General features: G+C 44.8%; 1 protein-coding gene across 2 annotated transcripts in view; it reads right to left on the bottom strand.

Annotated features, from left to right (window-relative positions):
* Positions 1-26,223, bottom strand: part of FZD3 (frizzled class receptor 3) — a 118,583-nt gene that overhangs the window by 91,610 nt on the left and 750 nt on the right. For both annotated transcript variants that reach the window (XM_073624864.1, XM_073624865.1), the window contains exon 2: positions 26-473. In XM_073624864.1, the coding sequence (XP_073480965.1) occupies positions 26-220 (195 nt within the window). In that variant the 5' untranslated portion in view covers positions 221-473. The remainder of the gene's footprint in view (positions 1-25; positions 474-26,223) is intronic.

Genomic DNA, 26,223 nt, shown 5'->3' with positions numbered 1-26,223 from the left:
TTCTTTGAAGAAGAGAAAAACTCACCTCCATGGCCAGAGCTGCCGTCTGTTGGTCATAGTGGTTGAGGAGATTGGGCATGAAGGTGGTATTGTACGGAAGGTCCTGACACATTCTTAGCGTGATGGGCTCACAAGCAAACAGGCTGTGTCCTATGGCTCCTTGGACGAGAGCAAAAGACATCAAGAAGAAGACGGCCATGATGGATCCATACAGAGCCATAGTGTCCTTCAAATCCTAGCTGTCCTCCACAGTCCCATGGATGGACGGCTCTTGTGACGGGGCTTCCAGTACGCATTGATCATAGAGGGCTTTACGACACGTTCCCTGCGGTCAGAAGACTGGGATCATTCGGTGTCCTCCTTAGACATGGGTTCATAATTTCTCCTTAGCAGATTACCAGGTGCTAACCACACTCCCAAACCACAGTCTCCATGTTTCCGCCAAAGAAATAACATCCACCAGTCTTCCAGATCTGCGGAAAATAAGGACACAAAGTGAAAATTTGTTCTTCAAAAAAATTGGATGAACAAGTAATGAATGATGTTGGACGCATTTGTGACAATTGTCATTCATTGACCATAATCCTTAACCTAGAGCATTCATCTCTAAGCAAAAAGGTTATCCGCCATTCCCAACTCCCACTCACCCTCTTGGCTAGCTAGGTGCCCAAGTGGTTGACACACCATAAAATACCGTGAGTGAAGCTTTATTGTTTCGAGCAAACACCACTATCTGGGACCCTCTTTTCGATGCGTTTCACCACAATTGGGCCAAAGCCTCAGGGTTATCCCAATTTTGGGTGAAACGCGTCAAAGAGTTTTGTTTACAGTTCATAAGGGAGGGGGGGCGGATTGTATTATTATTCAGGATTTATATAGTGCCAACAGTTTGCGCAGCGCTTTACAACATGGGGGCAGACAGTACAGTTACAATACAATTCAATACAGGAGGGATCACAGGGCCCTACTCATTAGAGCTTACAATCTAGAAGGGAGAGTCAAGTGGAACAAAAAGGTAATAACTGTGGGGGATGATCAGATGGAGAAAATGAAAATACAGTTGCTAGTTGTGGGTAGGATAGTCTTCTCTGAAAAGGAGGGTTTTCAGGGATCGTCTAAAAGCTAATAGAGTAGGAGATAATCGGACAGATTGGGGTAAGGAGTTCCATAGGATTGGAGAGGCTCTAGAAAAGTCCTGGAGGCGAGCATGGGAGGAGTGTCGGAAACCATGAAATCAGACCGAGACAGAAGTGCAATTAAATCACACTTGTTTAATAATAAAAGTAAAAAGAACAAACGTAGTCAAAACATAGCCAAAGTTCAGTAACCGGAAGGGATAGTCAGCCAAGCCAGAAGTCAGGGAACAATGTAGTGAAGTTGGTTAGAAAGGGGCGTATTTTGGAGATGTTGCGGAGGTTGAGACGGCAATATTTGGACAGCGATTGGACGTGGGGCTTAAAGGAGAGTTCACAGTCCAGGACTACACCTAGGACCTTGGCATGCAGGGATGGGCTTATAGTTGTCCCATCGATTTTGACAGAGAGATCAGGGGAAGGGGCACGAGGGAGAGGAAAAATCACAAGTTTGGTTTTGGATAGACTGAGTATGAGGAAGTGGTGTGACATCCAGACTGATATATCTGATATATCTGTTAGTAAATTAGTAAATTAGCAAAACATGAAGAGATTGAAGGAGTGAGTTGAGTGGTAGAGAAATAGATTTGGGTGTCGAAAATAGGAGAGGTCCAAGAACAGAACCTTGGGGGACCCCAACAGAGAAAGGGAGAGGAGGAAGTAGTATTGTAAGTAACGCTAAAGGTGCGGTTGCATAAGTAGGAAGAGAACCAGCGAAGAGCACAGTCACGGAGACCAAAGACGTGGAGTTTTTTGAGGAGGAGGGGGTGGTCAACTGTATCAAAGGCAGCAGAGAGGTCCAGGAGTAGGAGTACAGAATAGTGATATTGTAGCCAGTAGGAGTTGAGAATGCCCTGGCACCAGTGCCCCATCATTAGTTTTAATGGGAGGAATAGTGTCACACCACCTGCCATAATCCTCAACCACGAACATTAATTTCTAAGCAAAAAGGTTGCCACTCCCAACTCTCACTCACCTTCTCGGCTAGCTAGGTGCCCAAAGTCTGTGACACAAGGTAAAAAACACTGTAGGTGAAGCTTTATTGTTCCAAACGAACAATACCATCTGGGACCTTCTTTATGACGCGTTTCACCAAAATTGGGCCAAAGCCTCAGGGTTTTCCCAATTTTGGTTGAAACACATCAGCAAGGAGCTTTGCATGCTTCACCTAAAAAAGGATTCTATGGTGTGCCATCAGAGCTTCTCAGGAAGTTCATTAGAAGCCACAGCAAGTCAGCTAAAGCCGGCCTCATTTCCTGGAGGACATCCAGCATCATCCAGCCCAGGGGTCTCCAAACTGTCTAAGCAAAGTTTACTGTCCTTCAGATTTTGTGTGGGGGGGGGGGTGTCTGGCCAGTGGGAGTAGAAATTGCCCCACCTTTTGTTTATATGGCAGTGGGGTGAATGGGGTCAATAAGGGGAATGGTGCTCCCCCATTGGTGTCAGTAGGGGGAATGGTGTTCCATCATTGGTGTCAGTAGGGGGAATGGTGCTCCACCATTGGTGTCAGTAGGGGGAATGGTGCTCCACCATTGGTGTCTGTAGGGGGAATGGTGCTCCACCATTGGTGTCTGTAGGGGGAATGGTGCTCCACCATTGGTGTCTGTAGGGGGAATGGTGCTCCACCATTGGTGTCTGTAGGGGGAATGGTGCTCCACCATTGGTGTCTGTAGGGGGAATGGTGCTCCACCATTGGTGTCTGTAGGGGGAATGGTGCTCCACCATTGGTGTCTGTAGGGGGAATGGTGCTCCACCATTGGTGTCTGTAGGGGGAATGGTGCTCCACCATTGGTGTCTGTAGGGGGAATGGTGCTCCACCATTGGTGTCTGTAGGGGGAATGGTGCTCCACCATTGGTGTCTGTAGGGGGAATGGTGCTCCACCATTGGTGTCTGTAGGGGGAATGGTGCTCCACCATTGGTGTCTGTAGGGGGAATGGTGCTCCACCATTGGTGTCTGTAGGGGGAATGGTGCTCCACCATTGGTGTCTGTAGGGGGAATGGTGCTCCACCATTGGTGTCTGTAGGGGGAATGGTGCTCCACCATTGGTGTCTGTAGGGGGAATGGTGCTCCACCATTGGTGTCTGTAGGGGGAATGGTGCTCCACCATCGGTGTCAGTAGGGGGAATGGTGCTCCATCATCGGTGTCAGTAGGGGGAATGGTGCTCCATCATCGGTGTCAGTAGGGGGAATGGTGCTCCATCATCGGTGTCAGTAGGGGGAATGGTGCTTCATCATTGGTGTCAGTAGGGGGAATAGTGCTCCACCATTGGCGTCAGTAGGGGGAATAGTGCTCTATTATTGGTGCCAGTTGGTGGAATACGACCCAAGGGCCAGATAAGGGCAAGCATAAAGCCACATCAGGCCTCCAGGGGGCGCAGTTTGGAGACCACTAATCTAGCCCTTTCCTTGGTTGATCCTGGCCCATCCCTTTCATTCATTGGATTTCAGTTCTTTTAATCATAGAGGCTCAGCATCACATGGGGGCATTACCTGCGGTGGTCTACATGCAGAACCTTCCCTAGGAACGCCCACTCCTCCAGACTGACACCCACCCATCAAAGCATTTTGATATTTGCATAACTCCTCCACTGCTTGCATCAGGACTAAGGGCTCTTAAAAGGAACCCCGAGGCAGGGTGATGTTTTCAGAAAGCTATGTACAGCACACTGCGGCCCCTCCCATCAGCCATGCTCTGCCTGGATTGCATAGAGAAGCACAGAGAGCCAGATATGTCATCACAAGGTCTAAAATAAGGTTTGTCATGAAAAAAAGAAAAGGTTTTATTGAAAAAAATATTAGGTTATTAAAATGTTGATGGGGTGGGAGAACCAGGGAAGGCAAAAATAGATGGGGAAAAAAAATTTGTTTGACATACGCTTTAACATAAATGTACTCAATAGAACAGGCTGGCAAAAGAAACAGGCGCTTTGGAAATGCCGTAGGAAGGGGAGGGAAGCAGGATCTGCAATTATGTTTAATACCGGATTAGGTAGGTAAGCCGTTGGAAACAGGATGGAGAGACGGTAACTGTACAGGTCTATGGGAGGTGTCAATGGCAATGCACCAGGTACTGCTATCCATATACATTGCCTGTGATCGTCAACCACCACTGGATTGCGGCTCCTCACCGGCTCTAACCTGTCCCTGGAAATGTTCAATATCATCAACTACATTAAACAGTTTTCATTCTAACATCAGTGTTTAATAATTATTGTCCCATAAGTTTTAAATGTTATATAATAAAAAAATAAAATCAATAAAAATAAATAATAGTAATAAAAAATATAATAAAAACGGTCCTAGCATCACATATATTTCCATGTCACGTATTTGCATGCTCAGTAATGTATCAGTGTAACACTTCCAGGTATCCTTCACAGAGATCACAGTACTTCCCTTGACACTGCCTCTCGCTCCAGAAGGACAGCGCCATCTTTGCTCAGCTGTTAACCAGGATGACCGTCTACTTCCAGGACTGAGATACTGGCACAGGACCGATGACACAGTCACATAAATCCATGTGTCTGTGCAGTACTGGGTTGGGTTCCCAAATGTCTGACACAGATCAGCCCCTACTGACTTGCTACAACGTTACAAGTCTGAGTGATCACTGCTGGGGGGGAGAGGAGACTGCAGCGGATTCCACGCGATCTCCCCTCCTCCAATCGCAGAAAGCCTCGTATTCTGTTAAAAGAATGCAAGACATCTTCTGATTGCAGGAGGTGCAGAGCAAATGACCGGCTATCATCTGTGTGGCCACTCACGCTTGGCACCATCTGAACCAAATACGTTTATCTTGGTCTCATCAGACCACAGGACATGGTTCCAGTAATCCATGTCTTTAGTCTGCTTGTCCTCAGAAAACTGTTTGCGGGCTTTCTTGTGTATCATCTTTAGAAGAGGCTTCCTTCTGGGATGACAGACATGCAGACCAATTTTATGCAGTGTGCGGCGTATGGTCTGAGCACTGACAGGCTGACCCCCCCACCCCTTCAATCTCTGCAGCAATGCTGGCAGCACTCATACATCTATTTCCCAAAGACAACCTCTGGATATGACGCTGAGCACGAGCACTCAACTTCTTTGGTCGACCATGGTGAGGCCTGTTCTGAGTGGAACCTGTCCTGTCCGCTGTATGGTCTTGGCCACCGTGCTGCAGCTCAGTTTCAGCATCTTGGCAATCTTCTTATAGCCTAGGCCAGTGATGGTGAACCTTGGCACCCCAGATGTTTTGGAACTACATTCCCCATGATGCTCATGCACTCTGCAGTGTAGGTGAGCATCATGGGAAATGTAGTTCCAAAACATCTGGGGTGCCGAGGTTCGCCATCACTGGCCTAGGCCACCTTTATGTAGAGCAACAATTCTTTTTTTCAGATCCTCAGAGAGTTCTTGACGTTCAGAATTTCCGACAACACTTGTGTGACCCTGTGTATGTAAGACAAGTTTGAGCCAACATCCGTCGGTAATAAATACAGGATTTTGTTGTCGGCATGCCCGATCGTGTGTTACGCTAAGAGGATGTAGCGGCATCCAGGTGACCCGGTGTGGGTGAGTGGCCCCAAACACACACTGTCAGTGTTCGGGGGCCATACACCTCCATCAAAATTAGGATCTGCGGCTGTGTTCATACAGCTGCGGCGTCCCCACAGCGTAACATAGGCTGCCTGCGCACAGCAATAGCCACATTCACAGTGTACAGGCCACAGCCACAGTGAATGACCCCCAATGCCTCATTTACACACAGAGCTTTATTTATTAACTCAACACAGTTTTATCTTTAAGGATTTAAGCAGAAATTTTGTAAGTTGGGTTATGTTTGTGTTCTCTAAGGGCTCTTTCTCACGGGGCGGATCAGTGATGATCCGCCCCGTGAACATCCGCTTGCTCAGCGGGGATCACTCCGCCAATCCCCGCTGAACAGGAAGATGACAGGTGCATCACTGCACACTGTGCAGCGACGGACCTGTCAGAGCGCCGCTCTCCCCTATGGGGGGATCGGATGATGACGGACCGTAGTGTCCGTCGTCACCCGATCCGATCCGAAAACGGATGGAAAAGTAGGTTTTTCCTCCGTTACACTTTTCGGATCGGAGCGGGTCGGATGTCAGCGGACACATCACCGCTGACATCCGACGCTCCATAGAGATTCATGTATGTCCGTTTTTCATCCGAAAACGGAAGGATGAAAAACGGACATACGGATCGTTAGTGTGAAAGAGGCCTTATGCTGCGTACACACGGTCGGACTTTTCAGCTACAAAAGTCCAACAGACTTTCTAATGACCGGACTTGCCTACACACGATCACACCAAAGTCCGATAGATTCGTACGTGATGACGTACACCGGACTAAAATAAGGAAGTTGATAGCCAGTAGCCAATAGCTGCCCTAGCGTCGGTTTTTGTCCGTCGGACTAGCATACAGACGAGCGGATTTCTGGGTCCGGCGGAGTTACGACGTAAAGATTTGAAGCATGTTCCAAATGTAAAGTCCGTCAGATTTGCGACTGGAAAAGTCAGCTGAAGGTCCGGTGAAGCCCACACACCGATCGGATTGTCCACCGGATTTGGTCCGTCGGACAAGTCCGTTTGAAAAGTCCGACCGTGTGTACGCGGCATAACAGTGATTTAAGCCCCTGTTGACACCGGTGCGATTTGACCGTTCCAAATCACATGAAAAATCGCACCCCATTGCTTGCAATGGAACCGTTGAAATTGCTGCGACTCATATTGCAGGTTTTTGCCGATTTCACTGCGATGTGCATAGACTTCGTTTAAACGAGGTCGCAAGATGCAATGAAATCGTACGTATAAATCGCACTGATTTGCGGCTTTGAAATTGCGCTGAAGTAGTGCGTTTTCAAAGCCGTATTAATGTAAACCAGGGCTTAATGTATTTTTAGTGAAAATATGGTTTTGATATTTTTTTTGGGGGGGGGGGGTTGTGCAGGGCCCTGTCAGGTAGGCTGTATGAGACCCCCATGATTTCTAACAGCACTCCTGTTTACAGGGCCCAGATCTCATCCCGGCTCCAGGTGACACGGGGTCTTCGTAGAGTGCTGACAATCTTACTGACTCACCTCCCTGCCTCGGGCCTTCCTGTCTATTTGAATCCTAAGTGGTAGATCTGCATTACAGCCAAAAGCCCGAGTTAGCAAAGGCTGCCAGAGAACCCACCATTGAGAAGCTCCTCAGATCTCAGACAGCGTGCTGACAAATGAGGATTTACAGGCAGAGAGGTATTCATGCAGGAGGGATTAATGCTACACCACGTTTGCGGGAAGTCCTGCGAATTCTGCCGCTGTTGCATTGGAAAAGAAAAGCGCCGGGGGCACTAATGAAAGCACTGTACCTGTGTCAAAAAAAAAAAAAAAAGGTGTGGTTGCCAAATGACTAAAGTAACTACTTAACTGCCAGAAATTAAAAAGAAAAATGCGTGCGTGTCTGATTATATATCTATCACGTGTTCATCAATACGTGTTTTACGTCACCGCGTTCAGAACGATCGGATTTTCCGACAACTTTGTGTGACCGTGTGTATGCAAGACAAGTTTGAGCCAACATCCTAGAGGATTTTGTTGTCGGAATGTCTGATCAATGTCCGACCGTGTGTACGGGGCATTAGTCCATAGGGTTTAATATTGAGTTGGCCCACCCTTTGCAGCTATAACAGCTTCAACTCTTCTGGGAAAGGCTGTCCAGGTTTAGGAGCGTGTCTATGGGAATGTTTGACGATTCTTCCAGAAGCGCATTCGTGAGGTCAGGCACTGATGTTGGACGAGAAGGCCTGGCTCGCAGTCTCCGCTCTAATTCATCCCAAAGGTGTTCTATTGGGTTGAGGTCAGGACTCTGTGCAGGCCAGTCAAGTTCCTCCACCCCAAACTCGCTTATCCATGTCTTTATGGACCTTGCTTTGTGCACTGGTGTGCAGTCATGTTGGAACAGGAAGGGGCCATCCCCAAACTGTTCCACAAAGTTGGGAACTTGAAATTGTCCAAATGTCTTGGAATGTTGACGCCTTAAGAGTTCCCTTCACTGGAACTAAGGGGCCAAGCCCAACCCCTGAAAAACAACCCCACACCATAATAAGGGCCAGCTGCTCTGGGCCCAGTTGTTGTGGAGGCCAAAGCAGCTGCCCCTTGAGCCTGCACTGCCCCCAAATAGTTAAATGGATTTGGGAGGGCCCAAGAAAATGTTTCCTAGGGTCCAATCAATAATAAAGACGGTCCTGACCATAATCCCCCCCCCCCCCAACCAAATGATTTGGACCAGTGTACAAAGCAAAGTCCAGAAAGACATGGATGAGTGAGTCTGGGTGGAGGAACTTGGCTGGTCTGCACGGAGTCCTGACCTCAACCCGACAGAACACCTTTGGGATGAATAAGAGTGGAGATAGTGAGCCAGGCCTTCTCATTCAACATCAGTGCCTGACCTCACAAATGCATTTCTGGAAGAATAGTCAAACATTCCCATAGACACACTCCTAAACCTTGTGGACAGCCTTCCCAGAAGAGTTGAAGCTGTTATAGCTGCAAAGGGTGGGCCAACTCAATTTTGAACCCTACGGACTAAGACTGGGATGCCATTAAAGTTAATGTGCGTGTAAAGACCGGTGTCCCAATAATTTTGTAATATAGTATGGAGAGAGAGAGAGAGAGAGAGAGAGAGAGAGAGAGAGAGAGAGAGAGAGAGAGAGAGAGAGAGAGAGAGAGAGAGAGAGAGAGAGAGAGAGAGAGAGAGAGAGAGAGAGAGAGAGAGAAAGAGAGAGAGAGAGAGAGAGAGAGAGAGAGAGAGAGAGATTATATATCTCTATCTATATAGATATAGATATATATATATTTTTTTTTTTTTTAATTTTATTATACATACACCACACATTATAAAAAAATTATATAAATAACTTTATTTTAGGTTTTTGATACATGAGGCTTTTCAGTTCCAGTGTGATAGCAATAAAGTGTAGGAAACAATTGCACCACATATTAGGTATCCCTGCACACACTGAAGTGAGAGCAATAATTCTAGGGCCTTGGTTTACCACCTCCCCCTTATACCAATACAGCAGCCGGGAGGGGTTGTTGCTGGGCACGTTGCTTCGCTGTTGCAGCAAAAATTATACCCCTGTACTACCACTGAACGCGACCCTTTCAAGTGACAGTTGCAGTGCAGCCCCCCCCATTTCTGCATTGCCCGCAGTTGGTGGTGCTGGCTTTTTAGGGTTAAAATAGTCAATATATCAAACCCCCAGCTGACTGCTGACCACCTTCTAGAATGCGATCTGCCACAGGTTGGGGCATTAAAGGGGTTGTAAAGGTACATGTTTTCTTCACCTTAATGCATCCTAGATTGTAAGCTCTAACGAGCAGGGCCCTCTGATTCCTCCTGTATTGAATTGTATTGTACTTGTACTGTCTGCCCTAATGTTGTAAAGCGCTGCGTAAACTGTCGGCGCTATATAAATCCTGTATAATAATAATAATAATAATAATCCTATGCATTAAGGTGAAAAAACACCTGGCAGTGACCGGCCCCCCAGCCCCCCCGTTTTACTTACCTGAACCCCTTCATCTTCTCGGCAGGGACGCGCTGTCCCTCTCTGCACGGGGTCCCGGCTCTTGATTGGATAGATTGATAGCAGCGCAGCCATTGGCTCCGCTGCTGCCAATAAAATCCAATGACACGGGCGCCGGGGGTGGGGCCGAGTCCGGCATTCGTGTCTATGGACGCAATGCTGGACTCGGGAGCGCGCGCGCGCAAGGTAACCCCCCTCGGGGAGCGCTTCTCCTAGGGGGTTATGTGATGTGGGGAGGAGCCGCGAGAGCCGCCGGGGGACCCCAGAAGACCAGGTTCGGGGCCACTCTGTGCAAAAACGAGCTGCACAGTGGAGGTAAGTATGATATGTTTGTTATTTTAAAAAAAATAAAAAACGATCCTTTACAATCAACTTTAAGGGCTCTAAAAAGCTTATGTACAATCTCAGGTTGCTGAGGTTTGGCATGTTGGTATCTATCTAATCGATGCAATCCCATCTTTTATATTTTACCAAAATTCAGGGATTACTGTATATACTAGGGTTGTCCCGATACCGATACTAGTATCGGTATCGGCACCGATACCGAGCATTTGCCCAAGTACTTGTACTCGGGCAAATGCTCCCGATGCTTCCCCGATACCTTGACTGTCAGCGGTGATCGGCGCGTGGGGGAGTTACAAGCTTCTCCCCCCGCGGCTTTCAGCTGCTTTAGTGACACAGCGGTGATCGGTGCTTGTAACTCCCCCACACATGATCACCGCTGACTGTCACCTCATCCCCCTTAGTCCCCCTCCGCTGTCCTGCTCCGTTGCTCTGTCCCCCTCCGTTCCAATGTCCCCCTCCGCTGTCCTGCTCCGTTGCATTGTCCCCCTCTGCTCCGTTGCATTGTCCCCCTCCGCTGTCCTCCTCCGCTGCATTGTCCCCCTCCGCTGTCCTCCTCCGCTGCATTGTCCCCCTCCGCTGTCCTCCTCCGTTGCATTGTCCCCCTCCGCTGTCCTCCTCCGCTGCATTGTCCCCCTCCGCTGTCCTCCTCCGCTGCATTGTCCCCCTCCGCTGTCCTCCTCCGTTGCATTGTCCCCCTCCGCTGTCCTCCTTCTTTGCATTGTCCCCCTCCGCTGTCCTCCGTTGCATTGTCCCCCTCCGCTGTCCTCCTTTTTTGCTCTGTCCCCCTCCGCTGTCCTCCGTTGCATTGTCCCCCTCCGCTGTCCTCCTTCTTTGCTCTGTCTCCCTCCGCTGTCCTCCGTTGCATTGTCCCCCTCCGCTGTCCTCCTTCTTTGCTCTGTCCCCCTCCGCTGTCCTCCGTTGCATTGTCCCCCTCCGCTGTCCTTCTTCTTTACTCTGTCCCCCTCCGCTGTCCTCCGTTGCATTGTCCCCCTCCGCTGTCCTTCTTCTTTACTCTGTCCCCCTCCGCTGTCCCCATCCGTTCCGGCTTTCCGCTGTCCCCCCCCTCTCTTCCTCTGTCCCCTTCGTTCTGCTGTCTCTCTCCACTGTGTGAATGGAGTCAGCTGACTCGCAATAAAGAATAAAAAAAAATTGTAAAAAATAATAAATGTAAATGAAAAAATAAAATAAAAAAAAAAACACACACACACACAGGGCACCGTTCACTCCCCCCCCCCTAAAAAAAAACCAACACTGTCACGTGACATTAAAAAAAAGTATCGTTAATCGGTATCGGCGAGTACTTGAAAAAAAGTATCGGTGCTAAAAAAGTGGTATCGGGACAACCCTAGTATATACTCCAGTATAAGCCGAGTTTTTTAGCACTTTTTTTGTGCTGAAAATGCCCCCTCGGCATATACTCCAGTCAAGCCCTAGCTGCAGTCAAAATTTGGAGTCTCTGGACCCAAAGGGTCCCGAAATGACATTGCTGCAGATGGACACAGTTGACCACTTGGAACTAGGAACCCCAAACTTGGTATGCAAACCCAGTAGAACTAGCACTACAACATATTCAAAGCTGGAGTTCTTAGCACCAAGTGGCTCCGAGATACAGGGCCCCAATTCGGTTCGGAAAATGTCAAGCACTTTTCTGGCAGCAGAGAATGACATTTTCCGAACCGAATTTGGGGCCCCGTATCTGGGGGCCACTTAGTGCTAGGAGCCCCAAATTTGGTGTGCAAACCCAGTAGAACTAGCACTACAACATATCCAAAGCTGGGGTTCCTAGCTCCAAGTGGCCCCGAGATATGGGGCCCCATATTTGGTTTGGAAAATGTCATCTTCTGTTGCAGAAAAGTGCTTGACATTTTCCAAACTGACTTTGGGGCCCTGTATCTCGGGGTCACTTAGTGCTAGGAACCCCAGCTAGCTTGGATATGCTGTAGTGCTAGTTCCACCGAGTTTGCACACTAAAATTGGGGTTCCTAGCAACAAGTGGCTCCGAGATACGGGGCCCTAAAGTCAGTCAACTGTGTCCATCTGCAGCAATGTCATTTCGGGACCCTTCGGGTCCAGAGACCCCAAATTTTGGCTGCAGCTAGGGGGCATCTAGGAACCCTTAACTACCGAGTTTGAAGTTTGGGGGACCTATGGCTGCAAATGGGCATTGTTGACCCTCTTTTCCACTTACAGTAGCTGCACATTTCTCACCCTAGGCTTATATTCGAGTCAATAATTTTTCCCAGTTTTTTGTGGTAAAATTAGATGCCTCGGCTTATATTCGGGTCGGCTTATACTCGAGTATATACGGTATATTGTATTTGTGTGCGTCAAAATAATTTGAGTGTATTTTTTAATTAAATTATAGATTTGATGATTAGTAGCACAAATATCTTGTGGCCTAAAACATTGCAACTGTCACCCTTTTATTTAAAAGGTGTCTCTGCTTGCAGAAAATATTTCACATTTTTTTGGGGTGTTTTAAGTACGTTAAAAAAAAAAAAAATTGCATTCTAGTATGGAAAAAAAAAAAGCATCTGGCAGCAAAGGAGTTAAACAGATGGCATTGAGGGTGATGAAAACTAGAAGGATCGCTATCCTGAGCGCTGTCGGGATAATTGGACTGAGCCAATAGGGAGTTACGAACACCAAAATGGCTCCGAAAGCGACACAAAAAAGCGTGGTGATATGTGTGCGCGGTTCTTGTGGGCACTGTGCTCAGCCAAAACGAACACAGCACACATCGCATGAACAATACGTGAAGGAAATGTATACCCCGATAGCAGGCCGCGGGCTACCATTCCAGAGGTCTAGTGTTACATGTGTTCATCTGCATAACCCTGACACTGCCAATGGAGATCTCCAGGCAACGTTTCTTCAGCAGAGCTGCAGAAAGATGGCCATTGAGTAGAAGATAAGCCCTTTTTGCATCCATATTTACTGCCATAATTTACTGCTCCTTTCAACCTTTGTGTATAAATTCCTGACATGTCACAATACAGCAGCAGTATCTTCTTGCAGAGAAGCTCCACCTTTGATCATTAAAAAAAAAAAAAAGCCATCCTGGAACTCCAGTCCGGTGACTTTGCCTAGGCTGAAATGATGTCATCAGTCTGCTGCAGGCAGGGGGAAGCATTTCCACAGTCTCCCCTCCCCCAATTAGGCTGCTCACTCTCCTCTTCCCCCAGTGCAGGGCTGTCTTAATAGCATCATGGGCTCCTGGGCAAAGTAATGCACTGAGGCCTCTACCAGCCTGCCCCAATTTACGCACCTACTCTCAAGAATTAAAGTATAAATAGTTGATAGAGATAAAACATATATAATATATATATATACACACACACACACAGTATCTCACAATAGTGAGTACACCCCTCACATTTTTGTAAATATTTTCTTCTATCTTTTCATGTGACAACACTGAAGAAATGACACTTTGCTACAATGTAAAGTAGTGAGTGTACAGCTTGTATAACAGTGTAAATTTGCTGTCCCCTCAAAATAACTCAACACACAGCCATTAATGTCTAAACCGCTGGCAACAAAAGTGAGTACACCCCTAAGTGAAAATGTCCAAATTGGGCCCAAAGTGTCAATATTTTGTGTGGCCACCATTATTTTCCAGCACTGCCTTAACCCTCTTGGGCATGGAGTTCACCAGAGCTTCACAGGTTGCTTCACAGGTTGCCACTGGAGTCCTCTTCTACTCGTCCATGATGACATCACAGAGCTGGTGGATGTTAGAGACCTTGTGCTCCTCCACCTTCTGTTTGAGGATGCCCCACAGATACTCAATAGGGTTTAGGTCTGGAGACATGCTTGGCCAGTCCATCGCCTTTACCCTCAGCTTCTTTAGCAAGGCAGTGGTCGTCTTGGAGGTGTGTTTGGGGTCATTATCATGTTGGAATAAGGGAGGGGATCATGCTCTGCTTCACTATGTCACAGTACATGTTGGCATTCATGGTTCCCTCAATGAACTGTAGCTCCCCAGTGCCGGCAGCACTCATGCAGCCCCAGACCATGACAATCCCACCACCATGCTTGACTGTAGGCAAGACACACTTGTCTTTGTACTCCTCACCTGGTTGCCGCCACACACGCTTGACACCATCTGAACCAAATAAGTTTATCTCGGTCTCATCAGACCACAGGACATGGTTCCAGTAATCCATGTCCTTAGTCTGCTTGTTGTCAGCAAACTGTTTGCAGGCTTTATTGTGCATCATCTTTAGAAGAGGCTTCCTTCTGGGATGACAGCCATGCAGGCCAATTTGATGCAGTGTGCGGCGTATGGTCTGAGCACTGACTGGCTGACCCCCCACCCCTACAACCTCTGCAGCAATGCTGGCAGCACTCATATGTCTATTTCCCAAAGACAACCTCTGGATATGACGCTGACCACCTGCACTTAACCTCTTTGGTCTACCATGGCGAGGCCTGTTCTGAGTGGAACCCGTCCTGTTAAACCACTGGATGGTCTCGACCACCGTGCTGCAGCTCAGTTTCAGGGTCTTGGCAATCTTCTTACAGCCTAGGCCAACTTTATGTAGAGCAACAATTCTTTTTTTCAGATCCTCAGAGAGTTCTTTGCCATGAGGTGCCATGTTGTACTTCCCTTGACCAGTATGACAGAGTGAGAGCAATAACACCAAATTTAACACACCTGTTCTCCATTCACACCTGAGACCTTGTAACACTAATGAGTCACATGACACCAGGGAGGGAAAATGGCTAACTGGGCCCAATTTGGACATTTTCACCTAGGGGTGTACTCACTTTTGTTGCCAGCAGTTTAGACATTAATGGCTGTGTGTTGAGTTATTTTGAGGGGACAGCAAATTTACACTGTTATACAAGCTGTACACTCACTACTTTACATTGTAGCAAAGTGTCATTTCTTCAGTGTTGTCACATGAAAAGATAGAATAAAATATTTACAAAAATGTGAGGGGTGTACTCACTTTCGTGAGATACTGTATTAGTACTTTAAATAAAATCCTGGCCATCAGGGGACAATTTAGTAAAAAGCATAACTGTCCTGGCAAATCCGAGACAGTTGACAAGTGTGATGTAATGCAAGATTATCGTGGGGCTCCCCCATGCATCTAGGGCACTGTCCAGGGGTGCCCATACATTAAGACAGCCATGCCCCAGTGTTCAGGCTGCTCAGTTGTCAAACCCCCCCCAATGTTAAGGCTGCACAGTCTCCTCTCCCCCAGTGGTCAGGCTGCAACATTAGAGCTCCACCATTTATCATTCAAAAGCCATCCTTGAGCTCTAGTCCAGAGATTCTGCCTAAACTGGGATGATGCCATCAGACTGGACTGCAACATTGTAGCAAGTCAAAGAGATGAGAAGGCTGCAGCAAGGGCTGAGCTGTGAACACAGCCAAGAACTGCACAGGAAGCAGGATTTGCATAATTGTGGCATTGCTAAGCTGGCATCTCAGTCCACAAAGTAGATGGTGACCCCGATAAAGCCGGAACAAAGATGGCGCCATACTTCTGAAGTGGAAAGCAGGTGAAGGCATCATCAGGGGGAGTACTATGATCTCTGTAAGAGGTATTACATACTTGGAATAGTTACATTGACTTACCATGACCCCATGACTTATCATGGGGTGCCATGGCCTTCTTATGGGTGAGCTGTACTCAGTTGGGCTGCTGGAGGCTGCCATGTGTATGGCGTACCCAAAAAGGAATGAATGGGGCAGCGACGCCCCATACACACTGAGAAAGGGACCCTGTGGGGGTGCTTTTGCTGGAAAGGCTTTGTGGCACCAGGCATGGCGGCAGAGTGAACTTTGCTGGAAAGTATTGGTCCAGGTGGGCCATACTCAGTGGGATGGGGGGGGACTGTACGAGAGCCCGTTCAGAGATTGGCACCCTGGTGCATTTCATTTAACGTGTTACAGTAGCCTATTCGTTGGCAAAGCACCTAGAGATATTTAAAAACAGCCATGGTCCATTTTTGGCAATGTAGCATGCATGGTAGTGCGTTACGATATGCTGCAACACATGTTGGCAATTAAAATGCATAGTAGTGCAATGTGCTAAGAGACTTAATGTTTGCGTTAACATGTGATTATCGCAATGCACCTCACTGGATATAAATGGGCTCTAAAAAGGACAACTTCCACAAAGGTATAGGTGTCTTAAGCCAAAGAGCATAAAAGCCAGGCAGCTAGCATTTTCAGAAGGTGGGGTTAGTTATAGCAACCTCCGTGTCTCTTACTTGACAAGTGGTTAGTATTATTTTGTCTTGTGGCTCAGTATTCCTTGGATCAACTCCTACCACAGACACCATCTGCATGGAGTTTGTACTCTCTCCCCAGGTTTGCTTCAACTCCCTTACATAATTTAGATACAAACTAGTCAGAAGACTGGTAACCAATCAAAACTACCACAATGGATGGTTGGGGGGGGGGGGGGGGGTTGCTTGGCACGTGCCAGCACACCATTTGCTAATTCTGATTTGATGAATATCCTCCTAATTACCAGCGGAGAAGCCATTTCTAGTAAGAAGGTGTTTAATCCACATTTTAAATTCACTAATCCCCGTTTAAGGTGACGAGAGCAGAGCAGATTAAAGAGCAAAATATAGACAGAGCAAACTATTCCTGCAATCCTTCGCACGAATAGGCAACAGATTTCAGATCTAACCAATTATATTATAGGTGCGGTATTGACAATCCATGTGGATGGTTTCCGTGTCCCCTTTCAAACAGCATCAGACTCTGCCCTGAAGGGTTATCCAACCCAGCACAGACTTGTGAGTGAGGAGGTAACAATTCTACAATTGGGTTGTTGGCCTGCAAACGAAAACAAAGCAGTACCAACAGTAAACCCACACAAAAAGGGGGAATAAACACTCCATGCAGATGTTGTCCCTGATGGAAGCTATACCTACGACCAAGAGCTGCTACAGAATATACATTGATCACTCTCAGATAAATCATCAGATGAAAAACTGGCATACACAATGGAAAATGCCATGCATGGCATCAATGAGATGATATCTTCTGCTAACCTAGACTGAGCATGGAGTCAATGTGATGTTAACTCCAACTAGGCATGGCCCCACTGATGGACTAAGCATGGCACCATTATGGTAGTTAAGACTAGGCATGGCACCATCGCGATGGGAAGACTGGGCATGGCACCATCGCGATGGGAAGACTGGGCATGGCACCATCGTGATGGGAAGACTGGGCATGGCACCATCGTGATGGGAAGACTGGGCATGGCACCATCGTGATGGGAAGACTGGGCATGGCACCATCGTGATGGGAAGCCTGGGCATGGCACCATCGTGATGGGAAGACTGGGCATGGCACCATCGTGATGGGAAGACTGGGCATGGCACCATCGTGATGGGAAGACTGGGCATGGCACCATCGTGATGGGAAGACTGGGCATGGCACCATCGCGATGGGAAGACTGGGCATGGCACCATCGCGATGGGAAGACTGGGCATGGCACCATCGTGATGGGAAGACTGGGCATGGCACCATCGTGATGGGAAGACTGGGCATGGCACCATCGTGGTGGGAAGATTAGGCATGGCACCATTGAGCTGCAAAAACTGGGCATGGCACCATTGAGCTGCAAAAACTATCATAGGCATAGCACAATTGTGATTTAAAGACGAGGCATGGCACAATTGTGATGCAAAGACTAGGCATGGCACAATTGTGACGCAAAGACTAGGCATGGCACAATTGTAATGCTAAGATTAGGCATAGCACAATTGTAATGCTAAGATTAAGCATAGCACAATTGTGAAGCAAAGACTAGACACGGCACAATTGTGATGCAAAGATTGGCATGGCACAATTGTGATGGAAAGACTAGGCATGTCACTGCTAAGATAGTTAATGCCACCATTGTGACAGCATTAGAAATTTTCACACAAAGTGGATCCACGGCTGTAAGCACACTACATATAGGTATGAAATCTAACCTTAAAGCCTTTCACACGCAGGGTGCTTACTCATAGGACTCAAAAAAAAAAAAAAAAAAAAGAGAAGTAGTATGAGTAAGCACCTATTGTGAGGATGCCAAGGTTAGATTTGACACCTGTATGTAGTATGCTTCCTACTCATTAATAATCCTCTTGATTTATGCATGTTACCATGGTGCACCTACTTTGTGTGAAACTTTCTAATGTTTGCGGATGGACCAAGCAAGGTCCGGATAGCCACGAGTGAGGCCTAGAGCCAGACATTGCAACTGGGATTGAACTGTTTACCAATTTGATGGTAGTCTAGGCATGACACCATTATGAGGGCAGACTAGGTATGACACCAATGTGAGGGTACAGTAGGCATGAAGTCATTGTGAGGGTAAACAAGGCATATGCTCATTGTGAGGGTAGACTATGCATGGCACCATTGTGAAGGTAGACTAGACATGGCACCTTTACGAGAGTAGATTAGACTAGGCATCATTTATGATGATATTTTCTGCTAGCCTAGACTGGGAATAGAACAAATGCAAGACTAGGGATGTCTCTATAGCGGAAAAGGCTAGGCATGACACTATTGAGATGGTAGAATATGCATGTCACCATTGTAATGGTAGACTAGGCATTGCATCTTTGTCACACCTTCTGCTAGCCTAGACTGGGCATGGCACCATTGTAATGGTAGACTAAACATGGCTCCACTGTGAGGATAGACTAGGTATAGTACCATTGTGACACTAGTTTCCATGCCTAGTCTAGGCAGGGCTCTATTGTGATGGTAAACTAGGCATATCCCCATTTTGATGACATCTCCAACTAGACCACACAAGGCATAGTACCACTTGTAAACTAGGCATGGCATTGTGAAGGCATCTTCCTCTAGATAGAGCAAGGCACGGTACTGATGGTATGTTCCTCTAGACTTGGCATGGAATGTTTGTGAAGGCATCTTCCTCTAGACAGAGCATGGCATCATTGTGATTATATCTTCTGGTAGTTTGCGGATGGCACCATTGTGATGATATTTTTTTGCTAGTGTAGGGATGGAACCATTGTGATGGTATCTTCTGGTAGTTTACGGACGGCATCATTGTGATGAGATCTTCTGCTAGTCCAGGGATGGCACCATTGTGATGGTATATTCTGCTACACTTTGCCATTTTCCCCAGCAATACAACCCCCCCCGCAACTAACACCATTTTACATTTATTATAGCTTGCTATGGATTTCTGACTTTCACAATGCCCTTTTTTCCCCCAAAATTAAAAAAAATGTATCTAGAAACATATGACTGAAAAAAAATTAATCAATTAATTTAAAAAAAAAAGGAAAACAGGCAAACTATGGAAAATAAAATAAACTTTTTTATATATATTTTTTAAACTATATATATATATATATATATATATATATATATATATATATATTTACTACACCCTACTGCATTTTGATCATTTATTACCAACAAATGCAGAGAAAAGGCACACAATGACCTCCAATATATGACAAGAGAAGTCCACTTGCACAACACCCGATACTCCAATCCTGTCATTATGACAATGCCTCCTCCCACCACCCACAAAAAAAAAAAAAAAAGCATTTTCTATCCCCATCTGATCACTCACAGATGGGTAATAACTAGACAAATAATCGTAATAAATAATGGTTGGATTAGTATAATACTTGAAAACCTGATACTCTTCTTTAATATGCCACTGATCTGGGATTATCCATTTTAATAATACTACGTTCTGGCATTAACCCCCTCATAGCACCAACAGGCTTAGGAGTTAAGCATTTTTTTTAGTTGCTCCAGGTCAAGCTGAAATGGCCACAAAATGTACCATGATGGAAAAACAGCAACCCTTATAGACCTGCCGTTCTCAACCAGGGTTCAGTGAAACCATAGGTTTCCTCCAGAGGTTGCTAGGGGTTCCTTGAGCTGTGACTGATTAACTCTATTATTTGATGGCGCCTGCATAGTTCCAGGGCCAAGAGTAGGGTTGCCACCTCATCCCTTTAAACCCAAACACATATGAATTACACAGGTTCTGAGACTAATTTAATACAGATAAGGCACTAGGTGAGCTTAATTACCACCTTAATCAGCCACAGAACCTGTGTAATTCATATGTGTTTGGGTTTAAAGGGATGAGGTGGCAACCCCTAGACAACAGCACTTGGTAGAGTCAACATCATGAAGCCATGTAGTTGATTTACTAAAACTGGAGAGTGAAAAATCTGGTGCAGCTGTGCATAGTAGTCAGATTCCAACTTCAGCAGGTTCAATTAACCACTTGCCTAATTGGCACTTTTACCCCCTTCCTGCCCAGGTCAATTTTCAGTGCTGTCGCACTTTGAAGGACAATTGCGCGGTCATGCAACACTGTAGCCATATGAAATACTTTTTTTTTCACATAAATAGAGCTTTCTTTTGGTGCTATTTAATCACCTCTGGGTTTTTTATTTTTTGCTAAATGAAAAAAGAACGAAATTTTTTGAAAAATAAATACATTTTTCATAGTTTGTTGCAAACAGTAATTTTTCTCCTTCACTGCTGTGCGCTGATGAGGCTGAACTGATGGGCAGCACCGGCAAGTGACACTGATGATCAAGCAATGACAGGTGACACTGGTGGGCACTGATTTGCAGCACTGGTGGGCAATGTGGGAACCAATGTCCCTGTAACAGAAGCCGGTGTCAGAAACCATGAAATCAGGCCTAGACAGAAAGTGCAGTTAAATCACACTTGTTTAATAAAAGTAAAATGAACAAAAACGTAGTCAAAACATAGCTAAAGTTCAGTAACCGGAACGGATAGTCAGCCAAGCCAGAAGTCAGGGATCAATATAGTGTAACAGCAAGCAGGATCTGGAGCCAGAAGGGATGTCAGCATAGCAAGTCTTGGACAGGATCGCAGGAGATGTTGACCAAGGCGAAGGCAGAGCTCCTCTGGACTGGATGGCTTAAGTAGGCAGGACTGACGAGCAGGATCATCAACAGCTGAGTAACTGTGGAGAGATAGGAGCTGGCAATTAGCCGACAGCTGAGCGGCCAGCTCAGAGAAGGAGGGGCTGAGCCCAGCCCTGTCAGCCGGTTAACGGCTTTCTTCTTTTTTCACGCCGACAGCGTGAGGGAAAAAAAGCCAATAACCGACTTCTGTTTACTTCTGTGATCAGCTGTCATTGGCTCAGCGATCAGCGAAGGACTCAGCGATCAGAGTGCGGGGGGGGGGGGGGTTTGGAGAGGCCATCTAGGGCTCAGGCCTTCCTTCTCTGAGCTGGCCGCTCAGCTGTCGGCTAATTGCCAGCTCCCATCTCTCCACAGTTACTCAGCTGTTGATGATATCCTGCTCGTCAGCCCTGCCTACTTAAGCCATCCAGCTTAGAGCATCTCTGCCTTCGCCTTGGTCAACATCACAGAGACGCTCTCCTGCATTCCTGTTAAAAGACTTGCTTGGCTGACATCCCTTCTGGCTCCAGATCCTGCTTGCTGTTTTACTACGCTCATCTCCGGCTCCCTGATGTTTGGCTTGTCTGACTATCTGTTCCGGTTCCTGAACTCTGGCTGTGTTTTGACTATGTTTGTTCTTTTTACTTTTATTATTAAACAAGTGTAATTTAACTGTACTTCTCTCTTGGTCTGATTTCATGGTTTCTGACACCCCCATGCATTTTTTGCTACAGGAGCGTGCGCTAAGGCTCCTTAGAAAATGATGTTGCTGAAGAAACACATTTAACTATGTGATATGCAAGTATAATAATAATAATATTTTCTCCCTCTAAAAACATTTTTTTTGTCTTTTATTTCAAATTCAGATAGATTGTTGTCAGAATAGTTGCTTGAAGAATATTCTGACACCTTGTTGCCAAAATAATAGAGATCCATTGTGGGCAGAGTATTGCAGATCCATCGTTGCCTGAATATTTCAGATCCGTTGTTGCCAGATTAATATCCATTGTTCCCAGAGTATTGTGGCACGTTGTGGTCAAAATAATTCAGATCCATTGTTGGCAGAATATTTTAAATCCATTGTTGCAAGAATGTAACAATATAGAAGAGAGATGGAAGAAAAAGACCAAGTCAAGTCTTCCCCTTTTTAATTTTACCCTTCTCCTCCAAGGTATCTTAACCACTTCCCATCCTGGCCAATTCTGGAACTTCTCTCCTACATGTAAAAAATCATCATTTTTTTTTCTAGAAAATTGAACCCACAAACATTATATATGTTTTCTTAGCAGAGACCCTAGGGAATAAAGTGGCCATCGTTGCAACAATATTTGCGCAGCGATTTTTTTTTTAAAAAAAACAGTTTCATGAATAAAAAAAAAAAAAAAAAAAAAAAACACAGTAAAGTTAGCCTATTTTTTTTTTGTATAATGTGAAAGAGGATGTTACGCCGAGTAAATAGATACCTAACATGTCACACTTTAAAAATTGCGCAACACTTGTGGATTGGCGCCAAACTTCGGTACTTAAAAACTCCATAGGCGACAGGTTACGTGTTTAGAGTTACAGAGGAGGTCTTGGGCTAAAATTGTTGCTTTTGCTCTAACGCACGCGGTGATGCCTCACATGCGCGATTTGAATGCCGTTTACATATGTGGGCGTGACTTACGTATGCATTTGCTTCTGTGCGCGAGCACGCAGGGACGGGGCGCTTTCAATGTTTTATTATTTTTTTACTTTTATTTTCTTATTTTACACTTTCTTTAAATTTTTTTTTTTTTTTATTATTCCTTTTATTCCTATTACAAGGAATGTAAAACATCCCTTGTAATAGGAATAGTGCGTGACAGGTCCTCTTTATGGAGAGATAAGACCCCACATCTCTCCTCCAGGCTGGAAAGGCTGAGATAAGAAAACAAAATTGTCAAGACTAAGACTATTTTGGCAACATAGAGATCTTTGTTTGTTCCAAGCATTTTGAAATTCACTTACGATTGACTCACTCACTACCTTTGCTGGAAGTCTGCTCCACGCATCAACTACTCTGGTTGAGGTCATGTCTCCATGTTCTTGATGTTGGCTTTATATTGAAAATCCTGCCCCCCCCCTGTCAGGTTCATTATTGGCCAAATATTTTGGATCCACTGAGTCGAAAATATTTTGGATCCATTGGAGGTCAAAATACCGGTATTTTGGATCCATTGGAGGAGAAAATATTTTGGCCCCCATGGAGGAGAAAATATTTTGGCCCCCATGGAGGAGGAAATATTTTGGATCCATTGGAGGAGAAAATATTTTGGATCCATTGGAGGAGAAAATATATTTTGGATCCATTGAGGAGAAAATATTTTGGGATTCATTGTTGGCCAAATATTTTGGATCCATTGAGGACATAATATTTTGGATCCATTGAGGACAAAATATTTGGGATCCATTGGAGGAGAAAATATTTTGGATCCATTGAGTCAAAAATATTTTGGACCCATTGAGTCAAAAATATTTTGGACCCATTGAGTCAAAAATATTTTGGATCCATTGGAGGGGACAAAATATTTTGGATCCATTGGAGGAGAAAAACTTTTGGACCCATTGGAGGAGAAAATATTTTGGATCCATTTTAGGACAAAATATTTTAGATCCATTAGAGGACAAAATATTTTGGATCCATTAGAGGACAAAATATTTTGGATCCATTAGAGGACAAAATATTTTGGATCCATTGAGGAGAAAATACTTTGGATCCATTGAGGAGAAAATATTTTGGATCCATTGAGGAGAAAATATTTTGGATCCAGTCTTGGCAGAATAATTCAGATACATTCTTGCTAGATTCTCCAGGCCTGCAATCCCATCCAGCCCTGTAATCCTGCCTAATTATGTAAAATGCTATTGACCAGCCTAATCATTCCGTCATGTCCTGTGACCTGGAACGACAGGCATGGACATTACTCAGGATGTCTCAGCCACAGACACCCAGCCGCCCAGAACCCTACAGAGGAGCCGGGTGGGTACCAGACCTCATCTACATGGATGAAAGGGATGAGCAGAGCACAAAATCATTGGCAGATGGAAATCCTGGAGATGGAGCCATGGAACCCACTACAGGAAGAAGAAGAACAGAGCACAACCTGCTTTATGTCATCTAGTATGAAAGACCATTATAGGAGAAGGCCTGGTCTGAGCTGAGCATCCCTTACATCCGCCATCCATTGTACACCCCCCTCCCCCTCTGCTCTCATTACCATCACAATGAGCGCACACACCGCAATGAGACGCACTGATTACCGGTCAATTATTCATGGGATCATCATACATTGATGTATGGAACACGTAGTCCCTTACATGACAAAGGCCGTTATCAAAGTACAGAACGCCATACAGCATAGTAATGTATGTATAATAATAAATTATATATAACACAATAATGAGCCACAAAAGGTGTCATTTCTGACAACACAAAGTATAATACACAGTCACCCAATGATAAATACTACAGCATGTAATAATACAACCATAGTACTACAGCACAAGCAATACAAACTGCTACACCTTACAGTAAATCAGACCTCATAAAACAGCAATCCATCCCTATCATAATGCTACACCACACAGCCCTCCAATCACAATACACAGTAATACAATCACAGTACTAAAGCATTTAAAACCATCATAATACCACACCACATATAGTAACGCAATCCCAATACAATCATAATTATCTACAAACACAGTCACACGCTAATACTACACCATATAATAATACAAAATCATAATTCTACCTACAGCAGCCATACAATACGACTACCACTCCATATAATAATACAATCAAAATACTACAACCATAAAATAATTCTATACAACGCAGTCATACAATGTATTATTATATGGTGTAGTATTATCATTGTATGACTGTGTCGTATAGAATTATTTGATGGTTTTAGTATTTTGATTGTATTATTATATGGTGTAGTATTATCAATCAAAATACTAAAACCATCAAATAATTCTATACAACACAGTCATACAATGATAATACTACACCATATAATAATACAAAAATCATAATTCTACCTACAGCAGCCATACAATACGACTACTACTCCATATAATAATACAATCAAAATACTACAACCATAAAATAATTCTTTACAACAGTCATACAATGATAATACTACACCATATAATAATACAATCAAAATACTAAAACCATAAAATAATTCTATACAACACAGTCATACAGTGATAATACTACACCATATAATAATACAAAAATCATAATTCTACCTAAAGCAGCCATACATTACGACTACTACTCCATATAATAATAATACAATCAAAATACCACAACCTTAAAATAATTCTAAACAACACAGTCATACAATGATAATACTACAAATCATAATTCCACCTAAAGCAGCCATACAATCCCAATACTAAGCCATACAATAATAATTCTCTACAACACCCACCCATATAATAATAATAATAAAATATATGTAACAATACAACCCCAATACTAAGCCATATAATAAAATTATAATTCTAGACATCACAGCCATACAGTGATAATACTGCAAGCATGTAACAATACAATCAAAATTCTACCAACCACAGCCATACTATTACTACTACACTATAAAATACAAGCCCAAGACTAAGCCACATAGTTCAACCATAATGCCACAATTCTATTAAAAAAACAAAAACAAAAAGAAAAAAAACAAAAAACACCACAGAGTGATACTACTGCACCATATAATAGTGCAAACATATTCTATACAATACAGTCATACAAATATAATACTACAGCGTGCAATAATACATGCATAGAACTACAGCACAAAGAAATACAAACTGTTACAGCTTACAACAAAGTTAGTCCTCATAATACAATCATAGTACTATACCGCACAGTCCTCCAATCATAGTACTACACCATATAAACAATGCAACTGTACCCTACACAGTAAAACATAGCACACACACAGCATGCAATAATAACACTGTCATAACACTACACCATATAGTAATGCAACACCACTGCTACAGCAAACAGTACTACCATCCTAATAATACAACCTAGCAGACTACAATCCTAATAATACAACATACAATAATACAATCATAAATACAGCATACAACTCTTACTGCTCCCCATGCAAATTGATACTACAGCATCAAACACAAACATTAGTCAGAATGTGATGACAACCATCATAATACTACAACACATACAGCTACAACAGTACTGAATAATA

Source organism: Aquarana catesbeiana, linkage group LG04 (genome assembly GCF_042186555.1).
Source record: "Aquarana catesbeiana isolate 2022-GZ linkage group LG04, ASM4218655v1, whole genome shotgun sequence".
Lineage (NCBI taxonomy): Eukaryota > Metazoa > Chordata > Amphibia > Anura > Ranidae > Aquarana > Aquarana catesbeiana.
Note: the sequence above shows the minus strand (reverse complement) of the source record. Positions and strands in the feature narration are given on the sequence as shown.